General features: G+C 45.7%; 1 protein-coding gene across 1 annotated transcript in view; it reads right to left on the reverse strand.

Annotated features, from left to right (window-relative positions):
- The window catches only part of uggt2 (UDP-glucose glycoprotein glucosyltransferase 2), a 45,069-nt gene that overhangs the window by 9,416 nt on the left and 10,758 nt on the right, over window positions 1-24,895 (reverse strand). Inside the window, exons 16-34 of the mRNA XM_083638540.1 lie at window positions 24,362-24,497; window positions 23,954-24,085; window positions 23,685-23,849; window positions 22,745-22,868; window positions 22,554-22,652; window positions 20,696-20,790; window positions 18,572-18,778; window positions 16,978-17,109; window positions 15,061-15,191; window positions 14,518-14,613; window positions 14,204-14,306; window positions 13,708-13,787; window positions 10,539-10,728; window positions 10,237-10,395; window positions 9,983-10,068; window positions 4,214-4,298; window positions 3,928-4,010; window positions 3,711-3,791; window positions 3,557-3,580 (exon numbers count right to left, since the gene is read on the reverse strand). Of these exons, the coding sequence (XP_083494666.1) occupies window positions 3,557-3,580; window positions 3,711-3,791; window positions 3,928-4,010; window positions 4,214-4,298; window positions 9,983-10,068; window positions 10,237-10,395; window positions 10,539-10,728; window positions 13,708-13,787; window positions 14,204-14,306; window positions 14,518-14,613; window positions 15,061-15,191; window positions 16,978-17,109; window positions 18,572-18,778; window positions 20,696-20,790; window positions 22,554-22,652; window positions 22,745-22,868; window positions 23,685-23,849; window positions 23,954-24,085; window positions 24,362-24,497 (2,208 nt within the window). The remainder of the gene's footprint in view (window positions 1-3,556; window positions 3,581-3,710; window positions 3,792-3,927; window positions 4,011-4,213; window positions 4,299-9,982; window positions 10,069-10,236; window positions 10,396-10,538; window positions 10,729-13,707; window positions 13,788-14,203; window positions 14,307-14,517; window positions 14,614-15,060; window positions 15,192-16,977; window positions 17,110-18,571; window positions 18,779-20,695; window positions 20,791-22,553; window positions 22,653-22,744; window positions 22,869-23,684; window positions 23,850-23,953; window positions 24,086-24,361; window positions 24,498-24,895) is intronic.

Below are 24,895 nucleotides of genomic sequence, written 5' to 3' on the forward strand. Positions count from 1 at the left end.
AAGGACACAACGACGGCAGCTGGGAGGGAGCGGGGATCGAGCCGCCAACCCTTGCGTCATTGGACGACCCGCTCTACCTCCTGAGCTAAAGCCGCCACCATTCTTCTCCATTTCCCCCACATTTAAGCCATTTATGAGCATTTTTCTGTGCGGAGTTCACCTTGGTGGAATTTGGCTGTGGGGCAGGGCTACTTGCAGAAGGGAGGAGGAAGGTGTGAAGGGCAAACACACAGATGCAGAGAGAGCAAGGTGTGTGTGTGTGTGTGTGTGTGTGTGTGTGTGTGTGTGTGTGTGTGTGTGTGTGTGTGTGTGTGTGTGTGTGTGTGTGTGTGGACTGTAGCCACAAGCTCTCCTATCAGCTAATCTGACTCTCTTTATTGCTCTCGGTTTTATGCTCCACGGTCAAGCCACGGACACAGCAACATGCAGAACATCCGGTGGGCCCATTTCAAAATAAAAGCCATGCAAACGAACAGATGTTGTGTCTGGTCATAATCTTCAAAATAAATGTGGTAAATGCAGGGAGCAGAAAAATGCTCATAAACAGCTTAAATGTGAGAAAATGGAAAACTCGTCTTCAAACACATACACCCCCACATAACACCACACATACACCACCACATAAAATAAGGAAAACTCTGTCCATCTGTCTGCACACATTTTTCTCCCCAACGTGTTGTCCAATCAATCTGAAACTGCACATGGGTATTGAGCATTGGCATAGGCAGCCAGAGACTGAAGCTGATTTTATTTTTTACATTTTCCAAAATTTAAGCTGTTTATTAGCATTTTTGGCAAGTCTGTGCGGGGTTGTGGCCCACGCATCCCCGGGGTATGGATATGGACTAGTTTCACTTAAAATATGTAAATTGAAATTATGTAAAGTAAATTTGGATGCTAACTTCACCGTTTCTTTAGTACCAAAAATTTCACAGGGTTACAAAGAATGAATTTAGCCTACCTAATTGCCTCATAATGAAAGGAGATGTTTGTGATCTTCTCATCATCTCAAACCACAGACATCCAGTGATTCTACAGGAAGCTGTCAGGCTATACATTAGTCTACTTGACATTTAATAGGTGCATTTCTCCCCCCGCAGTAATTTCCTTGTGCAGTGGCAAAACAACAACAGCAACAACACCACACACCAGGTATAAAATGAGAACAGACCACCAGAGGAAGCTTTTTTCTAGGAGATACATATTTTTGTGCCTGCCTGTCTACATGTACCGCTGTGTACAGTAGTGCAAAACAAGTGTGAAAGCCGTCAGGTGATGGAAATGCATCTCATTACAGAGTGAACATCAGTATGTGTTTTCTTAGGTGTTTTGTTTTGTTTTGTTTTGTTTGTCAGTGTCAGGACTGTATTGGAGAGACGCACACCCAGGCAAGTAAGACACAAGTAGCTCCATAGTGAAACATTTACTCAGATTTTGACAGAATAAACTGGTGATGGAAAATGGCTGCAATAATTGGAAGACTTCAGAGAGAGAGAGAAAGAAAGAAAGAAAGAAAGAAAGAAAGAAAGAAAGAAAGAAAGAAAGAAAGAAAGAAAGAAAGAAAGAAAGAAAGCTCCTTCAGACAGAATTAGCAACAAGTGTGTCACAAGGCGTCATTTTAGAATTTTGATTCTAGGACTTTATAGGAAGTTATGGACTAAAACATAAAGAGGGCTTTTATAGCGTCACCATGAGGTCAGTAGGACTTGGATCTAGGGCTGCACAATAATATCGTTTCAGCATCGTCATCGCAATGTGCGCATGCACAATAATCACATCACAGGACGACGACGTGCAATGTCAGGTAATAATAATTCACTCAAACACGTCATTCTATCACTTTTTTTTGCTGGTTGATACACTTAGCACACTAACATCCTCCCAATCCCTCTGACTGCAGCTAGCAACACTTGCTACCACACAGGTTACCCACTACCTTCTTAAAGGTAGGGGCGGCTTTAGCTCAGGAGGTAGAGCGGGTCGGCCAATGACGCAAGGGTTGGCGGCTCGATCCCCGCTCCCTCCCACCTGCTGTCGTTGTGTCCTTGGGCAAGACACTTAACCCTCCTTGCCTCGTATGATTGGTATGAATGTAGACATGAATGATGGTGGTCGGAGGGGCCGTTGAGCGCCGATGTGTGGCTGCCACGCTTTCGAACCACTGGTACGAATGGTGTGAACGAATAATGATTCTGTGAAGCGCTTTGAGCACTTGGAAAGGTGCTATATAAATCCAATCATTATTATTATTATTATTATTATTATTAAAGGGGCAAGGCTTGATGAGCTATTCAAGTCATTTGGTGAGCGTCAGGTTAGAAAATTCCTGTATTTTTTCATATCGCAATATATATCGCAGTAACAAAATAATATTGCAATGTCCGTTTTTTCCAATATCGTATAATATGCCCTACTTGGATCCGCGCCAAAATGTAATGGGTTCTTCCTTGGCCCATGCTACGCTTCCACCAAGCTTCAGGAAAATCAGCCCAGTCGTTTTTCCGTAATCCTGCTAACGAAAACATAACCTCTTAAATTAAAAAGCTATTAAAAATGCTGTATTGAAGAACAATAAAGTAGGCTAATGACATATGTATCCATATGTCCATAACGGACAATGATAAGAAAAAATATCCTTTGCTGTTTTAAACAAGCTTTGTGGCCTTTAGTATCTATTTCAGAGTTTACGAGGTGCACCTGAATGCACCATGAAGGCCGCGCCCACGCTTTACTGTACAAAGCAATGTAACGGAAAATTGATTTTTTTTTAAGTGCAGATAGCGCGACCGGCCGAAGTGCAGATGGCGTGACAGCAGGTGAAATTCACCAGTCATCAACCAATGCAGAGATGATTCTGTAGCCACAATCAGAAGAACAGCAGATGTGTTATTTGGACTTGGAGACACTTGGTGTTTTAAAATAGTGTACTATTTTAGAAAATAGTACACTATTTTAAAACACCAAGTGTCTCCAAATAACACATCTTGAATTAATAGTCTCTTTTTAGTCTTTCACTTTGTCATTCTGTGATTATACGTGTCAGTTTCTTAAATGTTGGAGGTTCATTTTAGAACTAAACCCTTTTCAGCCCGTTTATTTGATAGGCTATTTATTTTGCTTTCTGCTTCATAAGGAACCCGCCTGTGCAAAATATTCCCACAAAAAGGCGGTTTGGGTTTATCTAATGTTAGAAACAGACAGTTTACTATGCAACTCTTTGCATGTGTTTAATATCAGCATAAGGATTTGATATTCGTTTAATATTTAATCTAAGTCCAGAAATAATATTTCTGGACTTGTTGAGTCAGTGGTGCTCGAGAGTGAGTTTATAGGAAGCTTATTTGTTGTTCTCTCCTGTGGTTCCCCTATATCTCTATAATATTCCTGTAGGGACTTGTGCCACATTACGGTGATAAAATAATCAAATCAAGGCAAATGTGATTCATTAGAAAAGTGATATTAGAACAGCAGTCGAAAGCAACCAACTAACACTGCATGCTAATGAATATGATGAAGAAGTTTTAGGTGTTAAATGGATTGCAGCAACACTGCCTACCTTTTTTCAAAAGTGCTCCAAACACTTCACACAGCAAGCATTAAGTGAGGAGACAGATCACACAGTTAGGATATGCTGGGAGAAACACACACACACACACACACACACACACACACACACACACACACACACACACACACACACACACACATACCTACAGAAGCACATATTCTTTGCAAGACTAGATCTTACAGCATAATATTGCAGTCTGGATCCAGGGGAAGAACGAACTCTCCTGAAACCGCAATGTATAATTGACAATAGAACGCAGATCAGCACACCCACCAATCAATGCCCCCGCCGGAGATACTGCCAATCGAATGAGTGAGGCCTTCAGAGCTTTCAGATGTATGCATGGGTCAACTACACACCTTGCTATGGAGTCCCACAGGCCTTTACTTTCAGTTGCTTCACTTAAAAGATCGTCATTGATTCTTTCTGCTTTTTTCTGCACCTATAATGAGAAAAGAGACATGATTAAACGGTGATTTGCTAACTGATTCTACACCAGACAAGCAAACTATGAAAGACCCTTGTACCAATTCCCCAATTAGTGACCTGAGCACATGATGAGAAAGGTGTGTGGCATTTTAAGGTGAACAATGTCTGCTGCTACAAAGTCTCTAATCTAAAACACAAACAAAAACAAATACTCACTCTGACTTTGATGATCTTACTGTGGAAACTGTCGAGCACAACTATGACGTCGCCGGCGTCTGAAGGTGAATCCGCCCCGTCATGGCTGAAAAAGTGGATGAAGTTTGAAAAAGTAATTTCTCTCACTGATGGGGAACTTCCATTGTAATGGAAAATTGATCTGCAGCCAGCTAGTCTAACACAGGCAAAGCCCCATTTTGAGACTGTTAAGCCTGACAGGTGACACACAAACTCATTGTAAAAAACAAAAACAAAAAAACAAAACATTTAACACAATTAAATTTAACCCCAAATCCTGAGCTATGTTAAAAGCTGTTCAGCTTCTGACTCCTTTGACTACCGTATATTGACTACGCTACATATAGCCTAATAAGTAATAGGCTATCTTATTCAGAGCTATGTCTGTCTAGAGAATATATATATATTTTTTATTAATGGATGATAACAGTTATTTTCCAACTGGGTCCTATTTTTCTAGTTTTTGCCATCATGATGATTGATTGTGTTCAATCAATGGATGAAATGTTTAACACAAATTAAATAAATTGTGGTGGTAAAAGCAATGAAAATAAGACCGTAACCCTAACCCTAACCCTATAACCTGAATAATCTGTTGAAGAAACCCTATTAATACTTTTCTGATGTGAAATTACACCCAAATAAACTTTTCTGGTTACTCCTTAGAGCAGGCTGTGACACCATTTGTATTGTATCTAAATGAGATCTACAAAATGTGTCCACGGCCCCAAACTAACAAACGGATGCACTTTTGCTGCTTGTAAAAGGTCCAGTGATTGCAGAAAAACCAATATGCATGCATGTTAAGTTTTATTGTACTTGCCACAATTCTCTATATAAGCATTTTCTTGACTACTCAACAAATCAGGCTGACGTTAAATTGCATTCTAACAGAACACTTTCCTCCACCATATAAGTGAATCACTATTTTATTATGTGACACTGATTCAAGTTCGTTCCCGTGCCCTTTAGTCATGGCGACCGTGTGTGAAGAAGAAAAACATACAGGCTGCTTCTCATGAAGAAGAAAACAACAGCTATGGGAAACTAGCAGAAAGCTCTGACGCACTCCAAAGTGTATTCTGGGACAACTGCCAGGGTCACACTCTGACCATATTCATTACCCTCCCTGACCATATTCATTACCCTCCATCATCACTGACAATCACCTTCCCATCACTTGATCCATCACTCCTCCCCAGCCTGGCTGTATCTACTGCTACACTTCACTCCTCCCCAGCCTGGCTGTATCTACTGCTACACTTCACTCCTCCCCAGCCTGGCTGTATCTACTGCTACACTTCACTCCTCCCCAGCCTGGCTGTATCTACTGCTACACTTCACTCCTCCCCAGCCTGGCTGTATCTACTGCTACACTTCACTCCTCCCCAGCCTGGCTGTATCTACTGCTACACTTCACTCCTCCCCAGCCTGGCTGTATCTACTGCTACACTTCACTCCTCCCCAGCCTGGCTGTATCTACTGCTACACTTCACTCCTCCCCAGCCTGGCTGTATCTACTGCTACACTTCACTCCTCCCCAGCCTGGCTGTATCTACTGCTACACTTCACTCCTCCCCAGCCTGGCTGTATCTACTGCTACACTTCACTCCTCCCCAGCCTGGCTGTATCTACTGCTACACTTCACTCCTCCCCAGCCTGGCTGTATCTACTGCTACACTTCACTCCTCCCCAGCCTGGCTGTATCTACTGCTACACTTCACTCCTCCCCAGCCTGGCTGTATCTACTGCTACACTTCACTCCTCCCCAGCCTGGCTGTATCTACTGCTACACTTCACTCCTCCCCAGCCTGGCTGTATCTACTGCTACACTTCACTCCTCCCCAGCCTGGCTGTATCTACTGCTACACTTCACTCCTCCCCAGCCTGGCTGTATCTACTGCTACACTTCACTCCTCCCCAGCCTGGCTGTATCTACTGCTACACTTCACTCCTCCCCAGCCTGGCTGTATCTACTGCTACACTTCACTCCTCCCCAGCCTGGCTGTATCTACTGCTACACTTCACTCCTCCCCAGCCTGGCTGTATCTACTGCTACACTTCACTCCTCCCCAGCCTGGCTGTATCTACTGCTACACTTCACTCCTCCCCAGCCTGGCTGCATCTACTGCTACACTTCACTCCTCCCCATCCTGGCTGTATCTACTGCTACACTTCACTCCTCCCCAGCCTGTCTGTATCTACTGCTACACTTCACTCCTCCCCAGCCTGGCTGTATCTACTGCTACACTTCACTCCTCCCCAGCCTGGCTGTATCTACTGCTACACTTCACTCCTCCCCAGCCTGGCTGTATCTACTGCTACACTTCACTCCTCCCCAGCCTGGCTGTATCTACTGCTACACTTCACTCCTCCCCAGCCTGGCTGTATCTACTGCTACACTTCACTCCTCCCCAGCCTGGCTGTATCTACTGCTACACTTCAATCCTCCCCAGCCTGGCTGTATCTACTGCTACACTTCACTCCTCCCCAGCCTGGCTGTATCTACTGCTACACTTCATGAGAGAGTCCATACAGTATCGACTGCATCACACTGCTCTTTCTCTCTCATTGTTTTAGGCCTGATCCGCTCAGTGGAGAGTGTGTGTTGGCAGGCAGGAGACCCAGGGTCTGATGGTGGAGAGTGTGTGTTGGCAGGCAGGAGACCCAGGGTCTGATGGTGGAGAGTGTGTGTTGGCAGGCAGGAGACCCAGGGTCTGATGGTGGAGAGTGTGTGTTGGCAGGCAGGAGACCCAGGGTCTGATGGTGGAGAGTGTGTGTTGGCAGGCAGGAGACCCAGGGTCTGATGGTGGAGAGTGTGTGTTGGCAGGCAGGAGACCCAGGGTCTGATGGTGGAGAGTGTGTGTTGGCAGGCAGGCAGGATACCCAGGGTCTGATGGTGGAACACCATAGCGTCGACTTGATGCCAGAGATGAGCAATAGGCCATCATGCATGGATGCGCGGCGAGCCATCGTGACCTCAGTGCTTACTAAATGCACTTTTGTGCACAGTGGAGAGCATTGTGACCGCGCTGGCTGCTTTACACTTTGGCATGGCAGCTCCACTGTGGCTGAGGAACGCAAGGCTCTTCAGAGGGTGGGGAAAAGCCCAGCGTGTCACTGATTTTTTGGGGGGCATTCTTGCCTTTAATGGATAGGACAGTGGGCAGACAGGAAAGGTGGGGAGAGAGAGAGAGGGGGTGACATGCGGCAAAGGGCCACGGGTCGGATTCGAACCCGAGTCGGCTGCACAAAGGACAAAGCCTTTGTGGTACACGTTCTACCAGGTGAGCCACCGGGACGCCCCCTACAGGACATCTTTAACAAGAGATATCTGAGGAGAGCCCGTTGGATCACCACATTACTAGCCTGTGATTGTGCAATAATGGGAGTTTTTAATGTGCAATAGTAGACTCTTGCACTCTTTATACATAACTTTAATTCTAACTCTTTTCTATTCTTATGTAATTATTTTAGTTTTTTGTATTTTATGTCTAAAACTGCCGTTGCGCCAGGAGAGACCGGCGAACAAGACTTTTTGTTATACTGGAGTGGTATATTGACAATAAATTGAATCGAGTTAACCATATCACTATGATAAATGCCCCTGCTCATTGGGCACAAAGTGCACTTTTCCCCCTTGCGCAGTGCTGCTCGTGTGTCGCCCCCTCCGCTGTCGCCCGCGCGCCTCAGCCTTTAGGGCCGTGCTTAGAAAGTGCCTGAGATCAATTTGTGTTGCCGCTCTGAGGAGAGGAGAGCGGCCCATCTCATTCATCGCTGTCAGGGCAAGGCGCCGTGGCAGGAGGGGGGGGGGGGGGGGGGGGGGAGTCCCAGTGGCTGTCCTGTGTGCAGGAGGGGGGGTGAGGGCCCAGTGGCTGCCGTATGTGCAGGAGGGGGGGGCGAGGGCCCAGTGGCTGTCCTGTGTGCAGGAGGGGGGGTGAGGGCCCAGTGGCTGCCGTATGTGCAGGAGGGGGGGGGGGGGGGTCCCAGTGGCTGTCCTATGTGCAGGAGGGGGGGCGAGGGCCCAGTGGCTGTCCTGTGTGCAGGAGGGGGGGGCGAGGGCCCAGTGGCTGTCCTGTGTGCAGGAGGGGGGGGGGCGCGGGCCCAGTGGCTGTCCTGTGTGCAGGAGGGGGGGGCGAGGGCCCAGTGGCTGTCCTGTGTGCAGGAGGGGGGGGGGGCGCGGGCCCAGTGGCTGTCCTGTGTGCAGGAGGGGGGAGCGCGGGCCCAGTGGCTGTCCTGTGTGCAGGAGGGGGGGGGCGAGGGCTCAGTGGCTGTCCTGTGTGCAGGAGGGGGGTGGGGGGGGGGGGGTGGGTGGGGGCTCAGTGGCTGTCCTGTGTGCAGGAGGGGGGGCGAGGGCCCAGTGGCTGTCCTGTGTGCAGGAGGGGGGGGGGGTGAGGGCTCAGTGGCTGTCCTGTGTGCAGGAGGGGGGTGGGGGGGGGCTCAGTGGCTGTCCTGCGTGTGGGGGGGGGGGGGCTACGGGACCGGAGAGCACAGACACTCCCACTCGGCTCTGAACGGCCACCTAACCGGAGCAGAGTGCCGCTAACCGCAAGAATAATGACACTGCCAAGGTGAAAAATGACATCACCTCTTAGCTTCACCTGGAGGATTGGGGAATAAATCTTGGGTTGTCTGATATGATTTCAGAGGAACCCAGGGCTGTATGCGTCCTAAATCTTCTGTGCGGACGGCCAGAGAGGCAATATCTGTGATTGGAGGGACATCCACTATATTGAACTGCCGCTATCCTCACAGACTCACAAGCATGATTGCGATTCGAGACATTATCGCCATTGATAGTGAGCGAATGATGGTTCTCTGTTGTGCAATGTAAGACACGCCATGAGTTATGAGGGCTTTCTATAGATAACTATCCTGATTTGATTCAGATTATTAAATAAGTGCAATAAAGTGTACTTTAATCAAAGCGAACAGGCAAAACAGAAATATTTAAAGGGATGGAAATTTGCATTTAATAGGAAATGCATAAAACCATAAAACTATTTTCTCCCTATTCGTCCGACGGAATCAGAGTGTGCCTGTCTAGTATATGCAGCCTTTGACACCTACGCCAGCCTAACAGCTAAAACACATATTGTGCTGCTGCTGGTTTGGGGTGGATGGCATCATGGCAGGTGACCGGCTGAATCATCCCCCTACTCTGTCTCCTCTGTAATAGCACCTCTTTCCTCCTACCTGTGTCTCTCTCCTGGCCTGTGCAGAGCACAACTCCCTGCACTCATCAAAACCTTCAGCTGCGACAGTGTCAGCAGCTCTCCCTGTTACCATAGCGATGGCTTTCATACCTATGAAATGGAGAGGAAGCTGAAACAACCCTGATGCTCAGCTACTGATGGAGCCACCTAATTAGCATCATTAACTGTTTTGCTCTCGTATCTTTCAGAGATATGACGGGTAGGGAGGGACGCACCCATATGGACATTTTTGCCCGATACCGATAACCAAAATTATTAACATTGCAGGGTTTTTCCTGCATAGAGGAATTGTTGGCGCCCTCAAAGAGGTTTTAGCTTCCCTCAAAGGCCTGATATATTTGAGTACAGGGCAACCCTGACTGAATACTATCTCAAAATCAAGGACTTTCTCCCGTGTCATTTTAGAGAATTTCAAAGTTAAAGTCCCACATTTATATAGCCTGATATTCAGATTGCATCGTCAAATTCGTAAACTAATTTCCTCTTCAAAAACAAATAGTCCTAAAATCATCTGTAGACACTGGGTAATACTCACGCAAGAATCTGATAGATATCCTCTGACCTCCCTTGACGTAACTTCAGGATCCAGGCACCAGGATTGGCTTTCAACTGGAAGTATCCCTGTTGTGGTGCAAATAAAATGAGCCTGAATGCTTAGCTAGCACCAAACAGCCTCCATTCAAGAAATTAATTCACTCACTGCCACGATCAACTACTACATTGTGCATGTCCTCGATCTAACAAAAAACGTTCTAGTAGTTCTACTATGGAGTACGGACGGCAGCTGACCAGGTTAGCCATGACGATAGTGTCATGCATGAGGGGGTCCCGACTCATGCCCAGGGTAAACTGCAGCCCTCGGGGGGGCTGGCCGCTTGACAGGTCAAAACAGTGGCCCTCCAGCAACAGGTGCTCCAGCTCATACTCTGCTGTCACCACTCCGCTCACCTGGAGTGGAAGCACAGGTTACACAGGACACAAACTAATAGGGGGGGGGGGGGGGACGATTAAAGAGCTCCTCTGCCCTACCATAAGGGGACAGGATAACAAGAATGCTGGGCTAGTTGTTAATGAAGAGCAGTATTCAGTACCGCCTGCAGGTGGATGTTATCCAAGTCATGGGGGCTGCGCACGGCCTCCACCATCCAGCTCTCTGGGGTGATCATGTTCAGGGTGAGGAGAGGAGACTCGGGGAGCTCCGTGAAGCGCGCCTCTGGTCCCGCAGACACCGTGTTGTTGGCCAAGAAGTTCACATCAGGCTCCAAGACAAAGCGGTAAAAGCTGCAAAGACACAGGGAGATCATGCACACTGGTCCATTAACTGCACAATGAAACAATATGTCACAGTATAGATTACGGCAGCAGCAGCAGCAGCAGCACTATAGATACTTTGTAGAAGCTTAAGAATAGATAGCTCTCAAATGGTGGGAGATGTGTACGCCACCCTACTACTGAGACAGCAATTCCATCCAACAAAAGCACTCTCCTCATCGCCAAGTGCTGATGACACGTTGTGCAATAGTCTCCCCCTTTCTAGGACAGGAGAGATGGCTTCTGTTGTGACAGCTGGGGATATACAATCTCTTCAAAGTGAGGAATCTAATAGCATTACTGCCAGTGTTTCTGCTCGGCCAATAACACACATTTCTGTGCAGCAGAAATGTCCCCCTTTCTCCATGATTACGGTACTCAGGGCTGTCGCAAGAGGCTAGCTCCGGGCCAATCTCTATGCTAATTGCTTTTTGCTTCTGTATGCCCTCTGACACTGCCGAGTCTTAATGAGTGGAGATAACGTACCAGAAGATCAACATTACTATTTACCCATAGAGACAATGCATGAAATAGGCCACGCCCATCACGGGGGGGGAAGCGCTCCATTCACTTCCAAACACCAGCGTCATTTTCCTTGAATTAAACGTAGCTAAAAGCTGTTGCGTGGTGGGCTGCGCAGACAAAAAAATCGGCAATTAAAGTTTTTTTGTACTCCTGAGCAAAACAAGGAAGCCATTGAGAATTGGCGAGAAGAAAAATGTGGATCTAGCTGTCAAAGAAGTAAGTTGGAGTGATCATCTTCCGTATATATGAACTTTGTGTGCAACACGCGACCATGCACGTGACATAGGAGAACGCCAGGATTGGGGGGGAGGCCGGGTGTCTTTGTTTCCGCCCATTTTGGGCGTGGTTTCTGAATGATGACGCGCTCCGCAGTGTCTCTATAACCATTTCTTTTGACCTGGAATGCCGTCTTTCCATCCTCAGATTTTAAACAGGAATATTTTTCAAACGTTAATTTCAGCCACAGCACTGCCAGCCTGCTTTCCTACAGAGCAGAACAGAGCAGTTAGAGAGGGGCTGTTGACTTCAGGGTGAGGAGGGAGCTGATACAGTGGCATGTGAAGTTGGGGAGGAGGGTGGGGGGGGGGATTAAATTACTGAGGCTTAACCCAGTCAGTAGAGGAAACACTCTCTCTTTATTGGATTGGTCCCAATGTGTGGGGTGACCGATTCTCCACAGAAGGAAAAGGAAGAAATGAGCAGCCTACTGGTGTCTCTCTTGCGCGTCTCACGTCTCACCACCATCCTCACTAATAATGGGAAGTATACCAATGAATGAGATGATCCCACAGACAGGGAGCAGGATTCCTGCAGCATCTCCAGATGTGCTGTAGGACTGCTAAGCCTGTGGCTCGACAGGGGAGAAGAAGCTGGGGAGGAGGGAGCTTGTGTTTACACAACTCATCTGCTGCTTGAAATTAGACCATCCTCCAACTCATCCCCTCATCATTAGGATCTTTAGGACGACATCCTAAAAATTCAGACAAACCTTTTTCCACTTTCTGCAATATGGTAATTATCTTCCTGCATTTTCCAGGGGCAATAAGTATGATGTTTAATGCCCCATAGCTCAAAATGACCATCGTATATCTGCAGGGGTTTCATAGCGTTGCTGATCAATACGAATGACTCAACAATTATTTGGCCCAGGTGCTGAGATTTCTGGCTTTGAAAACTCGCTTTCTGCCAGTACTCTGAAGAAAAACTCCCCGGCCCTTTCAAAACACTTTCAATCTCCACCTCCTACCGACTCGCACTTTCAACTGCTCACCAATGGAGCATGGGGCTACCAGTGAAGTGAGCACCTGGCAATGCAAGAGGTTTCAGCTAAGAAGGCTTATGAGCCATCTCAAGCTACAAACTAACAAACGATGATGCCGTATTAATATGACATTATTTTGAATTGTGATATATTACTAAATGTTTTTGTTGGATCTTTGCCCTCATCAGCTTGCTTACTGAGTCTTTATTGTTTGTGTCAATCACAGGCCACTGTCACTCAATGAGACAGGAAGGGTGATGGGACTGGGGGGCGGTGCCAGAGACTTGACGGAGGAAATCAGTTCTACTGATGATGTTGCAATTCCTGATCACTGATAAGAGGTCGATGGAGTTCATAGATTAGCCTTTGTTCACACCATAGGCAGAACATAGGCAGAACTGAAGCTGGAGGCAGGCTCTAGCTGAACTGAGGCTTAACCGGTCACACCAGGAGCAGTCTCTTTTCCCCAGCGCGCCTTGAACCCGCCCACAACTCCCATTGACTTCATGCCTGGCAGCTTCAAGCTTCACGCGTCGTGCCTGGAAAATAGGACTGAATCCTGAACGATCGCTTCAGCGCGGCTTCAGCGTGGCGTGCGGCTGGTGTGAACGGTCTCACCTGTTAACAAGGACGCTGAAACTGCGTGGCTTCAGCGTGGCTTTGGCGTATGGTGTGAACGGCCACTTACTTAATGGCCCTTTAAAGTGAAGGCAAACTGCCTGGAAAACGCCTCGTCATTCAGCCTTCATTGGGGAAAAAATACCGTTGAAGCATTTTAGGATACTACCACAGTAAAGACAACTCTATCCACAATGGGCCATAATTAATGACATGATGCATCTCTTTTGGAATACAGAGGTGAGGAAACTCCAACATTCACCCAGTGGCCCTTCTAAATGTTAATGAGTCATCTCAACCTTTCATTTGTTTTTGTTTTGACTGTATAGCTTGAACCTCGACAGTGCTGTAAGCAATTTGCCCAGAGATGCGAGGGGAGGCCCAAAGCAATAAAGTGGTGTTATTAAGCAGATTGCATCTGTGCGGTGTAATGTTACAGGGGGAGGAAAGGGAGGGAGGGATGTTAAGTCTGCGGCGGTCAGAGGACACACATATATACAAGCCGAACAGGAAGTGTAATTACTGTTGGAGCTGCTGGAGCTTACCTCTTGAGGGGCATCTCGGACAGCTTGGCCCTGCAGTTCATAAACACCTGCAGTTTCACATTGACCACTTGACTGAGCACCTGCAGGAGGCGCAGAAGGAAACACCCCAGTTAGTGTTAAAGGGCAAAACAGAGCCAGCCCAGCAGAGAGGCCTGTTAAGAGGACAAGATATTCACTACATGAGCCTTCCACTGATCTGATCACCTCATCACTGCTCATTTCTTATCGCGTAATGTACTGACATTTAGTAGGTTATCCATAGACAAAGCAAATTCATTCAAATGGAAAAAGTGGACTGCATTTGTATTGCGCTTTTATCCAAAGCGCTAATATGCTTACATTCATTTCATTTATGAATGGGTGAATGCAGGCATAGTCTTATGCGCTTTGGAAGTTTGGATTGAAGCACTTTACAATAATAGTAGGCATCGAATCCTAGGCGCTAGCTCGAGTGAGGAATCAATGGAGAACAGAGGCGCAAAACAACATGGCTTACAATCAGCAGCGATGACATCTTCTGCGCCTCCCTAGTGACGGGGTCAACTATGGCCACCACATCATAGAACACCTGGTCTTCACGCGGGGAGAGATGGAGCACGCTGAGGAGGAGAACAGCACAGCGAGCAAAGTGCTTTCAGTCACACAGCGCTTATTCAGCACAACTGCAAATCAAAAGAGTCGCTCTCTGCACTGCTTCAAATGATGGACTTGGCAATTTTCAGATCCATTACAACAAAAGGGAGAATGAAAACTTCCCCGTGCGACTGCAGGGCGGATAGGATAGTAAACAGTGAAAACGCCATTGCCCACCTGTGGCTGTCTCTGATGAAGTGGACATCCCTCCTGGCCTCGCCTTTGGGGGCTGCAGTGAGGAGGGCATCAGCCTTCATGACTAAGTCACTGGCTCTGGGGAGGGCAAAGGGGTGTAGCAAGGTCAGTCCATCACATGTTAATGGTACTTGTTAGGAGGCCTGTCAAACAGAGCCCACACAGTGTGATCTCCAGCTGTTTCAGCAGGCGGTCAATCAGCACGAAGGCTACTTTCAATCTGGTGCACTACAGAGCACTTGGTTTTGATATAGCATTTATATGGAGGATTTTCTCGAGCAAGAGAAGGATAGAGAGAGAGAGAGAGAGAGAAAGAGGATCAGATCCCGACAGACTCTAGCTTCTACGAGGAGAAGTGCTTTGGGGTTAAAAGGTAAGGGGGGGTATTTCAATGTCTATCACTACTACAGCACCATGTCATGATGAAACGCTCACATGTCAAACACAGACGGGAAAAAGGGAAGGTGAGGAGACACGGAGACAATCTGTTTTCCAACAACAAGGCAGAAGAGCAACAAAACATACTGCTTTGCCTTCATCCCCATCTGTTTAACTTTGGCTTTGACTTTCTCGGCGGAGGCGCTCAGCGTAATCTTCTCCAACAAATGGAAATCCTCCACAGTGAATTCTTCCTGCTCCTCAAACGGCCCGAGGATCTAACATGGAGGAGATAAGACAGTCGAACAAGAGCTTTCTCATTCTTATCCCAACATGTTTTATTTGCTGCTTGTGAAGGAGGTGTTAAACCTAATGTGAATGTAGCACATACATTTTCACTGATGCTGCTTTATATTAGGGATGGGCATTTCTAGCAAAAACACTATTCGAAATTCGCTGGCCAAAGTCGACTTTTAATCGGAAAAAAAAAAAAAAAAAAAAAAATGTTTAAAAAAAAATGTTTTTTTTTTTGTTTTTTTTGTGAGTGAAATGTTGCATTGTCTCCCCTGATTCTAAGGCTTTATTAATTAATAGAAAAAGCTTCTGCTGTGGATTTTTAGCTCAAACAAGCATTGCACCACTGAAGTAAAGAACATGTTACATGACATTGACATTTTCGAAAATAAAAAACAGTTTTGACAATCATGAGTGGTTCATTAAATATTTAGTAGGCTCAGGTCTGAGTGCCAAAGGGGTGCCAAAGTCACCCCCTCTCCCTCTTCATGGGATTTCATCCGCCATTCATTTTTCCATAAACCTTGCTTAAAATGCTTATAAAAATAGTTTTACTTGCTCAAACCAAGCGATTCGACTACACTTAGAATCAGGGGAGACAATGCAACATTTCACTCACAATTTCTTTCTTTTTTTTTCTTTTTTTACTTTTTTTTTCACGAATTTCTTTCAATAATAAAAGTCGACCTTGATAATAACAACGATTATTCGAAAATTCAAAATTCGATGCCCATCCCTACTTTATATATATATATACACCGTATATATATATATATATATATATCGTATATATATATCGTATACATATATATATACCGTATATATATATACCGTATATATATATATATATATATATATATATATATATATATATATATATACCGTATATATATATATATATATATATATATATATATATATATATATATAAATATACAGTATACACACACAGTATAAATACAATTGGGGGGGGGAGTAGAGCACTGCCTGCCACTGCAGCAGAGGAATGTAAATGATATTAATTGTTATCGCCATCTCAGGGCTCTCCTCGTCATCCGTGGCTGTCAGCATCACTGCTGCTGAGGCATCAGTCATCAGCTCTGCACAATAACAGGCACGCACACACACACACACACACACACACACACACACACACACTGCATAGACACACGCACACACACTGCATAGACACACACACACACACACACACACACACACACACACACGCAGGCATGCACGCGCGCACGCACGCATAGACACAAACACACGCCCAGGGCATGCAGAGAGGTTAACACATTTATGCACACGCACACGCGCCCAGAGTATGCCTAAAGAAAGGTTAACACATTAATGCACACACACCTGCACGCACACCTACACACACACACACACACACACACACACACACACACACACACACACACACACACACACACACACACACACACACACACACACAGTATAATCTGTGCCACTGGTGACCTTTGAGACACAGACGTGACGCTGACTTGACAGTTCTGAGGGAGCGCTCTGAAAACACTAGAAGGTAAATACTCCTAAGTGCAGCAGCTTAGAGGAACCTATTGAGTTACTCCACTGTAGTAAACAATGCCAACAGCATTTAACCAATGCTTTACCTCTCTGACAGCATAATGTCTTCTACCCGCAGTTCTGTTATTTATGCGCTGATCCACAGATCATTATGTTGCAGTAGCTCAGCTACGAAGTCAGCTGTGTTGGAGCTGTTAGAGCAGGAGTCCACACACTCACCCTGCCGTTGCTGACCACCGTCCTCTGTCCAGGACTCAGTTTCAGGACGTCTCGACAGAACAGCTGCTGACTGCGGATGAAATCCACCTCCAGCGTGTTGTACTTCTTTTCAAAGGCATCTTCATCCATGCCCTAAGGTGAAATAACACGTTTGTTTAGGATGCTAGAGTGGATATATTGATTGTATTGTCTGCTCATACATATATGATATATGATAGCTCAAGGACGTTTCTCCCATTCCAGCCTGTCCAAAACAAAATCTGAGCGACGCATTGACATAAAGTATGATGTATGCGAGGTGAAATATTACTCAGTTATTCATAAAATCATTGAAGCCCTGCAACAGAGCAATCACTGAGGTTTTCAAACATAAATATTTCAGCCAGAGGACCAAGCTGTCAGCAAGGCACATGTGTGAAAATGAGATCAATCAATTTGTAATTAATCTAACAAACCCTTAATTAAACAGTGGCCATTTTTGTCCATAACAAATGGGGCGTGGGAGTGTGGAGGGTTTGTGGAGTCAGGTTATTAGTTTCTCCAACATTTCTCTCCTCAGGAGAACAGGTGAAATACCAATAATGTCAGCACAACTCAGTCAGCAAGTCTGTCTGGCAGCCAATAATAAACTCATATCCCTTGACTCTGGGTCCCAACTCACACAGCCACCTCCTACCTCTCTTCCCATTGCTATTTCCAGCCCAATCTCTCCCCACTGTTTCAGATTGGAATAATTGAAGGCCAGTTTATCATGGTTAGTCCCAGATGCAACCTGGTGGATCATTGCCTACTTCCTGTCACTAATGAGGGGAGAGACGGGGCTCTCCTGTCAGCTGATTTGCTGATCAATGCCTGGGGTTTTCTTTTTCGTTTATTTTGGGCATTTTCGTGATTTATTGGACAGACACAGTGAGAGACAGGGAGGCATGAGAGAGGGGAAGACATGCGCGGGCTGGATTCGAACCCAGGGCCGCCCCTGGGAATTTCCTTTCTTATGTGCACTGTTGTGTGGGTGGATATACCACACACTACAGCTTGGAGAATCAAGCATGTGCAGATGAGGATACCAGGGGCTGTAGACTGCTGAGAGCAGGAGAGTGATGGTCAGGCTCGGCTGGGCACAAGTGAATCACACAACCATGAAGAGTGGGCGAGAGCTCGGTTATTCATCAGGCCTTCCCCAGGGAGCAGGTATCCACCAACACTTTGTATTGAAGGACTCAGCACGTGGAGCCTGCCTTGCGCTGGCTGGCCCCTCTGACAGATCAAGTGGAACTGACAGCGAGTAGGCTGCTTGCCTCGGCATCCACAGGCTGTGTGGAGCATCAGGCGTGTTCTAAATCTATTCGGTTTGGTGATGTTCAAGAGAGCAATGAGAAGATGTGCTCATCAATCACCATTTTCCCCAGGCTGTGCACTTTTATCAAGACAGCAGTAGCAGACAGGTCGTTGTAAGTGGTTTATAGCGTGTTAAAACAGTACCTAACAGAACCCAAATATAAAACTGAAATATAAAACAAAGGCAAAATATAAACTGTGGAATCAGATTCATTTATGAAGGGGGGGGGGAGACAACTTTTTTCCCATCCCTTACCTGCAGCAATAGGTCCTTCATCTTGGTGCCTTGTTGGAGGAGCTGCATGCTCTCCTCTTTCAGGAGCTTCTGCACAAAGTCTGCTGCAGCCTTATTCTTCTGTGTGAGGAGGGCGGCCCAGATGGCCCTGTAGTGCACAGTGTTATCCTCACTAGGCTTACTGCCGGGGTTATCTATCACTCCCACACGGACACCAGGGCTGGCCTTCTGCGGATGCATGCACGCACACGCACGCACGCACGCATGCGCACGCACGCACGCACGTACGCACGCACACACACACACACACACACACACACACACACACACACACACACACACACACACACAGTATATTTCCACAGATTGCAGGTGTCGATGAGGACGAGAGTTGGGAGGAGAGACTTGCCCTGATGTAACAGTCAAGGTTTCTCATATTCCATCTATATCTATTCTAGCGGTGAGGAATCTTTTCTTCCTGACAGCAAGAAAATGCTTGCCTGCTGTATTACACCTAACGCATCTATAGCATGTCAACACTGAATGTTTCTTTGTAGAGGCATCTGTTCAGACAATCCTTATAAGAGCAGACAGCAGAAGCTATATTCCTGAAAGAAGACGAATTTACCCATAACTGTCCTGTATTGTATTTTAGTGTGCTGCAGGGACTAGTAGATACAAATCAGCCTCTAGCTATACTTTGGTGCAATATGTTAAACTGTGCGCTGTTCCCTGTCATATAAACAAGTAAAGTGAGGAAATAAGTACCGTAACTAAACACTCTCAACCCTTTTGGTCTACTCTGCAGGCATGTGAGGTATAGATTCAAGATGTATAACCCTAACCCTAACCTGCAGGTATGTGAGGTATAGATTCAAGATGTATAACCCTAACCTGCAGATATGTGAGGTATAGATTCAAGATGTATAACCCTAACCTGCAGATATGTGAGGTATAGATTCAAGATGTATAACCTAACCCTAATCTGCAGATATGTGAGGTATAGATTCAACATGTATAACCCTAACCTGCAGATATGTGAGGTATAGATTCAAGATGTATAACCCTAACCTACAGGTATGTGAGGTATAGATTCAACATGTATAACCCTAACCTGCAGGTATGTGAGGTATAGATTCAAGATGTATAACCTAACCCTAATCTGCAGATATGTGAGGTATAGATTCAACATGTATAACCCTAACCTGCAGGTATGTGAGGTATAGATTCAAGATGTATAACCTAACCCTAACCTGCAGATATGTGAGGTATAGATTCAAGATGTATAACCTAACCCTAATCTGCAGATATGTGAGGTATAGATTCAACATGTATAACCCTAACCTGCAGATATGTGAGGTATAGATTCAAGATGTATAACCCTAACCTACAGGTATGTGAGGTATAGATTCAACATGTATAACCCTAACCTGCAGGTATGTGAGGTATAGATTCAAGATGTATAACCCTAACCTGCAGATATGTGAGGTATAGATTCAACATGTATAACCCTAACCTGCAGATATGTGAGGTATAGATTCAAGATGTATAACCTAACCCTAATCTGCAGATATGTGAGGTATAGATTCAACATGTATAACCTTAACCTGCAGATATGTGAGGTATAGATTCAAGATGTATAACCCTAACCTACAGGTATGTGAGGTATAGATTCAACATGTATAACCCTAACCTGCAGGTATGTGAGGTATAGATTCAACATGTATAACTCTCCTTTAATCTGCAGGTATGTGAGGCATAGATTCAAGGTGTATAACTCTCCTTTATTTATGCGGTTGTTTCTCTGGGAACAACAACTGCAGCATGAGTGGGAAAGACAGGCCAAGGTGAAATATGTCCCCGATGAATTCAACATTTTTATTCCTTCTTAGACTCACCGTGGCAGCCTATAATTAAAATCCAGTGGTACACAATGCCTAAAAGGCTTAATTTGCATTGGTGTTAGAATGGCAGGCCACAGATTCTAGATTAATCCGATTAAATCAATATTTGTATCTAATGCAAAATAAACCACAATACTTATAAATGCATGTGTGTGAATATGTCAAGCCATTCCCTTACACAATGTGAGGTGTGAGTGATAACGCAGCTCATAGTGGAGTGGACAGAACGTGACAGACTCACCGCATGTTTCAGAGCACCGAGTAACAGTTTTCTTCCTGAAACCTTCTCAAAATCTCCAACTATCCACATGGTCACACTACTCATCCCGTCTTCATCTAAAGTAAAACAACAATTTAAATGCAAATACACATCACATTAGCATGTCAGTTGAGATATCATGTTAAAATACATTGTGTTAAAACACACTTTAAAATATCTAATGGAGTGTGAGGACAAGGCTGCTTGCCTTGCAGTCTTGCCAATTCCTAACATAATCAGATGAATTCCCAGGCTTGCTAACTAATGAGAGCACTAGTAGAAAGAAAGCAATGGTATTTTAAACAATTTGCTCCGTCAATTAGGCTGCTTTTAGTGAGATTTGCTAATCGTTTAAAAGGGTGTGCACCCTGGCCATACACCGTCAGTGGTGAGATGGCAGTGAGAAGGAAAGTGCAATCGTTTCAGTGTGTGCATATGAATGAGAATTTGAATCTGGTTTATTGCCAACTAAGTTTTCACAATATTATAATAAGAATGCAAAGTGTCTGTCTGTCTGTCTGTGAGTGAGCAGAATTGTGTTCGGCCACAGCTATCTCATTTCACGTGCGATCGCGCTGAATCTATCAGGAAGTGTAAAGAGCACCCCTGTGGGTGACCTAACGGAGCCGTATTTTTGAATTCGGTAGTTAGGGGTGACTAAATAGGCAAAAATTGCGAATTAGTCGCCAAAATGGCTCAACACAGGTTCAGCACCATGGAGAGCACCAGAGTGGAGCAGCACACAGGTGAGCTGAGTTGTAATCAGCCATTGAAGAGGACTATGAAAACCCTCTGGGGAGAGGGAAGAGAGGCTGCATGCCAACCCTGTGAGCGAAATGGCCAGTCACACAGGGAGGGGTATTCCGATAGTACAAAAAAATTGCAGAGAGAGAGAGAGAGAGAGAGAGACAGAAAGAGGGAGAGAGAGAGAGAGAGAGAGAGAGAGAGAGAGAGAGAGAGAAAGAGGGAGAGAGAGAGAGAGAGAGAGAGAGAGAGAAAGAGAGCTGTCCTGGCGGAAGCGCAGTATATTAGTGGAGAATTGTGCACCCTGTCATAGCTTTATTCCCTGATTCAGTCAGGCAGGCAGGCAGGCAGTAAGGCAGGCAGAGTCAAGCAGGCAGGCAGAGTCAGTCAGGCAGAGTCAGTCAGGCAGGCAGGCAGTAAGGCATTGAGAGTCAGGGCTAATGTACACCGCCTCTGGAGCAGATGCGGTACGGCTGTGAACAGACCCACACTCATGTAATCTGTCAGACGTGTGCGGGATCTGACAAAAATAGAACAGGTGCGTAATTTTTCCGTACCGCATGTATCGCCCACCAATTAACACGGGCGAGAGTCGATCCGTCAGTATTTCCGGATCCGCAACGCAGCCGTAACACATCTGGTGTACATTGCCTGTGAGTCAGTCAGCTAGTCAGTAAGGCTGGGAGGAAGGCAGTGAACCTCCTCACTCAGCCTCACTATCAGCTACACTCTCTCTGTCTGGGCAGTGAAACGCTGGCTCTGACGACCATTTAGACTGTTGGCCTGAAGCCAATCAGCAAAGCCAGCAGTTATCCTACTGGAGGCACGAGTCTGTGTGCCTCAACAAAGGGCAATTTCACACTTTCATAGAGCCACTTCAATAAAGCAGCGTAGGAGTCAGTTGTGTTTCGATGCTGCTCACTTTACAGACAAGCAAATCCACCGTGGCTGTCCTACTTTTACGCTGAGGTACAATTTCTGGAACAAGTTATTTAGGCTCTTCTTGAAACACATTCAACCACCGTCACAGTGGTACTGACACGACGAGGAGGGCAATCGATCTGAAATGGCCTGAACCGGATAAGCGACTTCTCACCATTTTTTGTGAAGTATTTCATTCTCTTCGCCATCACAGCAGTCTTGTCCCTGGAGTCTAGGTACGAAAACATAGTTGTGTCCTCCCAATCATCTACAACTGCAAAGTAAAAAGAAACAGATCAGTTAGAAAGGACACGCATCAAGGCAGCGAATCAGTGTGTTGGACGGGAAGCATGAAACATGAGTCACCCGGAGAAGAAGTGAAGTCCAGGTATTTCCGGTCAGTGTTGAGAATGAGAGGGTTCATCCTGGGAACCATATTGGCCTGCTCCATTAGATAGTCTACCACATCTGTCCCCTCAGTCAGTTGACCCTAGGCATGGGACAAGAGTGACCTCATTGTGAGTGTCCATATACATACCAGATGTTATGATGTACAGTATACACAGTATGTTCTATACCTGATGGTGTGTGAACACTTTCACAGATCAAATAATGTGCAGAGCTAGAAATTCATCATTTTCTACATCCTGTATCTATAAAGTGCAAATATCCTCAAATCAGTAAATCTGGCAAAACCTGCCAAAGTATATATACTTATATTTCAATATTCTTTTGTTTAAATTATTTTCTGTATTATCTTCAATACTCAGTATTTGCTCTACTCTCTTATCTATATCCTACTCTGCTGCCGCACAGTGTGAATGAATGGTCAGTGGGATGAGTACTTCAGCTACTACTGTATGCTTGTTTTCGTTTATTCGTCCAGCTGTGTCCATGTCAACTATTCAACAACGTTAGCACACACAAAAACGTTGAATTCAAGGGAGGTTGAATATTTTATACAGGGGGAGTCTCACTGAGAGCAATGTTCTCTTTTTCAGGAGTGCCCTGTTCACATTCACACACACACATTCATACCTGGAAGCTGACCAGTACAACCACAGTCTGATCTGCTGGCCACTGATAAGCTTCACTGGAGCAGCTGGAGCAGTTGGGGTTAAGGGCCTTGCTCAAGGGCACCTCAGTGGTGGTAATGAGGGAGGGGCAAGCACTGCCCTTTCACTTTCCCCACCCATATTTCCCCTACCGGTCCCGGGGATTGAACCGACGACCTTCCGGTCACAAGCTCTCTTCTATAACCGTTGAATATGAAGAGCACATGGGTTTCTACACAGACATGTGGTACCATATAGACAGCTCTCTGGAAGAGACTGGTGGTGTCCATGATGCGCTGTAGGATGACCGTCTCCAGCTCCTCAGGCTCCATCTCCTCAGGGCTGAGAGGGACTCCGTTGAACAGAGCCAGAGGAAGAGCCCCCAAGCCGGCCTTCTTGTAGAACTGGGCACCGGCCTGGAGCAAAAAAAAACGATTAGGTCACAGACTGCTGCATTGTAAAAGTTCCCTATTTCCAACAGATCTAAACACAAAAGGAGGAAATTACATCATTTCCTTACCATTCTTGTGTCATCATACTCAGAGTCTACTCCTAGAATCCTTTCAGCATTGGCTTTGGGGAATTTCCGCTTCAGGTAAGCAGAGACTGTATCGACAGACAATGACTCCCCCATGTCTACACTGTTGTACATCTGCAAGAGGGTGAAAAGGTACGTGAGATTTGACCAGAACTCTCTTTTAGATCCGTGCTCCTGCCACAGTCGATAGGCTCCGCCCCTGTTTAAGAGACGGTGCCCCGAGGCAAAAATCCTCCCTCGTCTACTGCAATAATGTCTCAATACACGGCACAAGAAAAACAAATGACTTCTGAAGCCCTAAGAGATATGAGATGGTCAGGGGTCATGCTTCAATTGTTCCGCGAGATGTGCATGCTAAAAATATATATTATTTACATGCATGATACTTACTGAGACCATAGACATGAGAGCCTGAGCTGTATCGTACTCGTCTGCAATGTAATTTAACAGTCGGTAAAATCCAACTCCGGCATCGGAGAAGCCATCAATCTCATCTTCGGTGTTGACAACAAACACAAATCCAATTCTACAGGAGGTGGGAAAACACAAGTATTGAATTTGCAGATGAAATGAGAATCACTATGTGGTAAAGATTATCAGTACTGTCGAGGGTGTGCCATATATCCACCTTATTTTTGAATGCCCCACTGTAAAAAAGAATCGTGGGTACAAGATCCGGTTTAACGTGACTCATTGTTGCCGCTTGCCATTTCCTTTGTTATACTCTGGCTGCAGAGCCGAATTATAAACCGGAAGCTGGAGTCCGTTATAAAAGTTATAAATATAGTCACGTTATAAACAACTAACCAACGCTGGAGGTCCGTATGGAAACTCGAAATGTGTGTTACTCGAAATGGTTAAAAGTTAAATCAATTTGGTGGCGTTTTACTGCCATGCAACATAGCTAGCTAGCCGCTAACATTA

The sequence above is a fragment of the Poromitra crassiceps genome, assembly GCF_964638095.1.
Source record: "Poromitra crassiceps genome assembly, chromosome: 6".
NCBI classification, from domain to species: Eukaryota; Metazoa; Chordata; class Actinopteri; order Beryciformes; family Melamphaidae; genus Poromitra; species Poromitra crassiceps.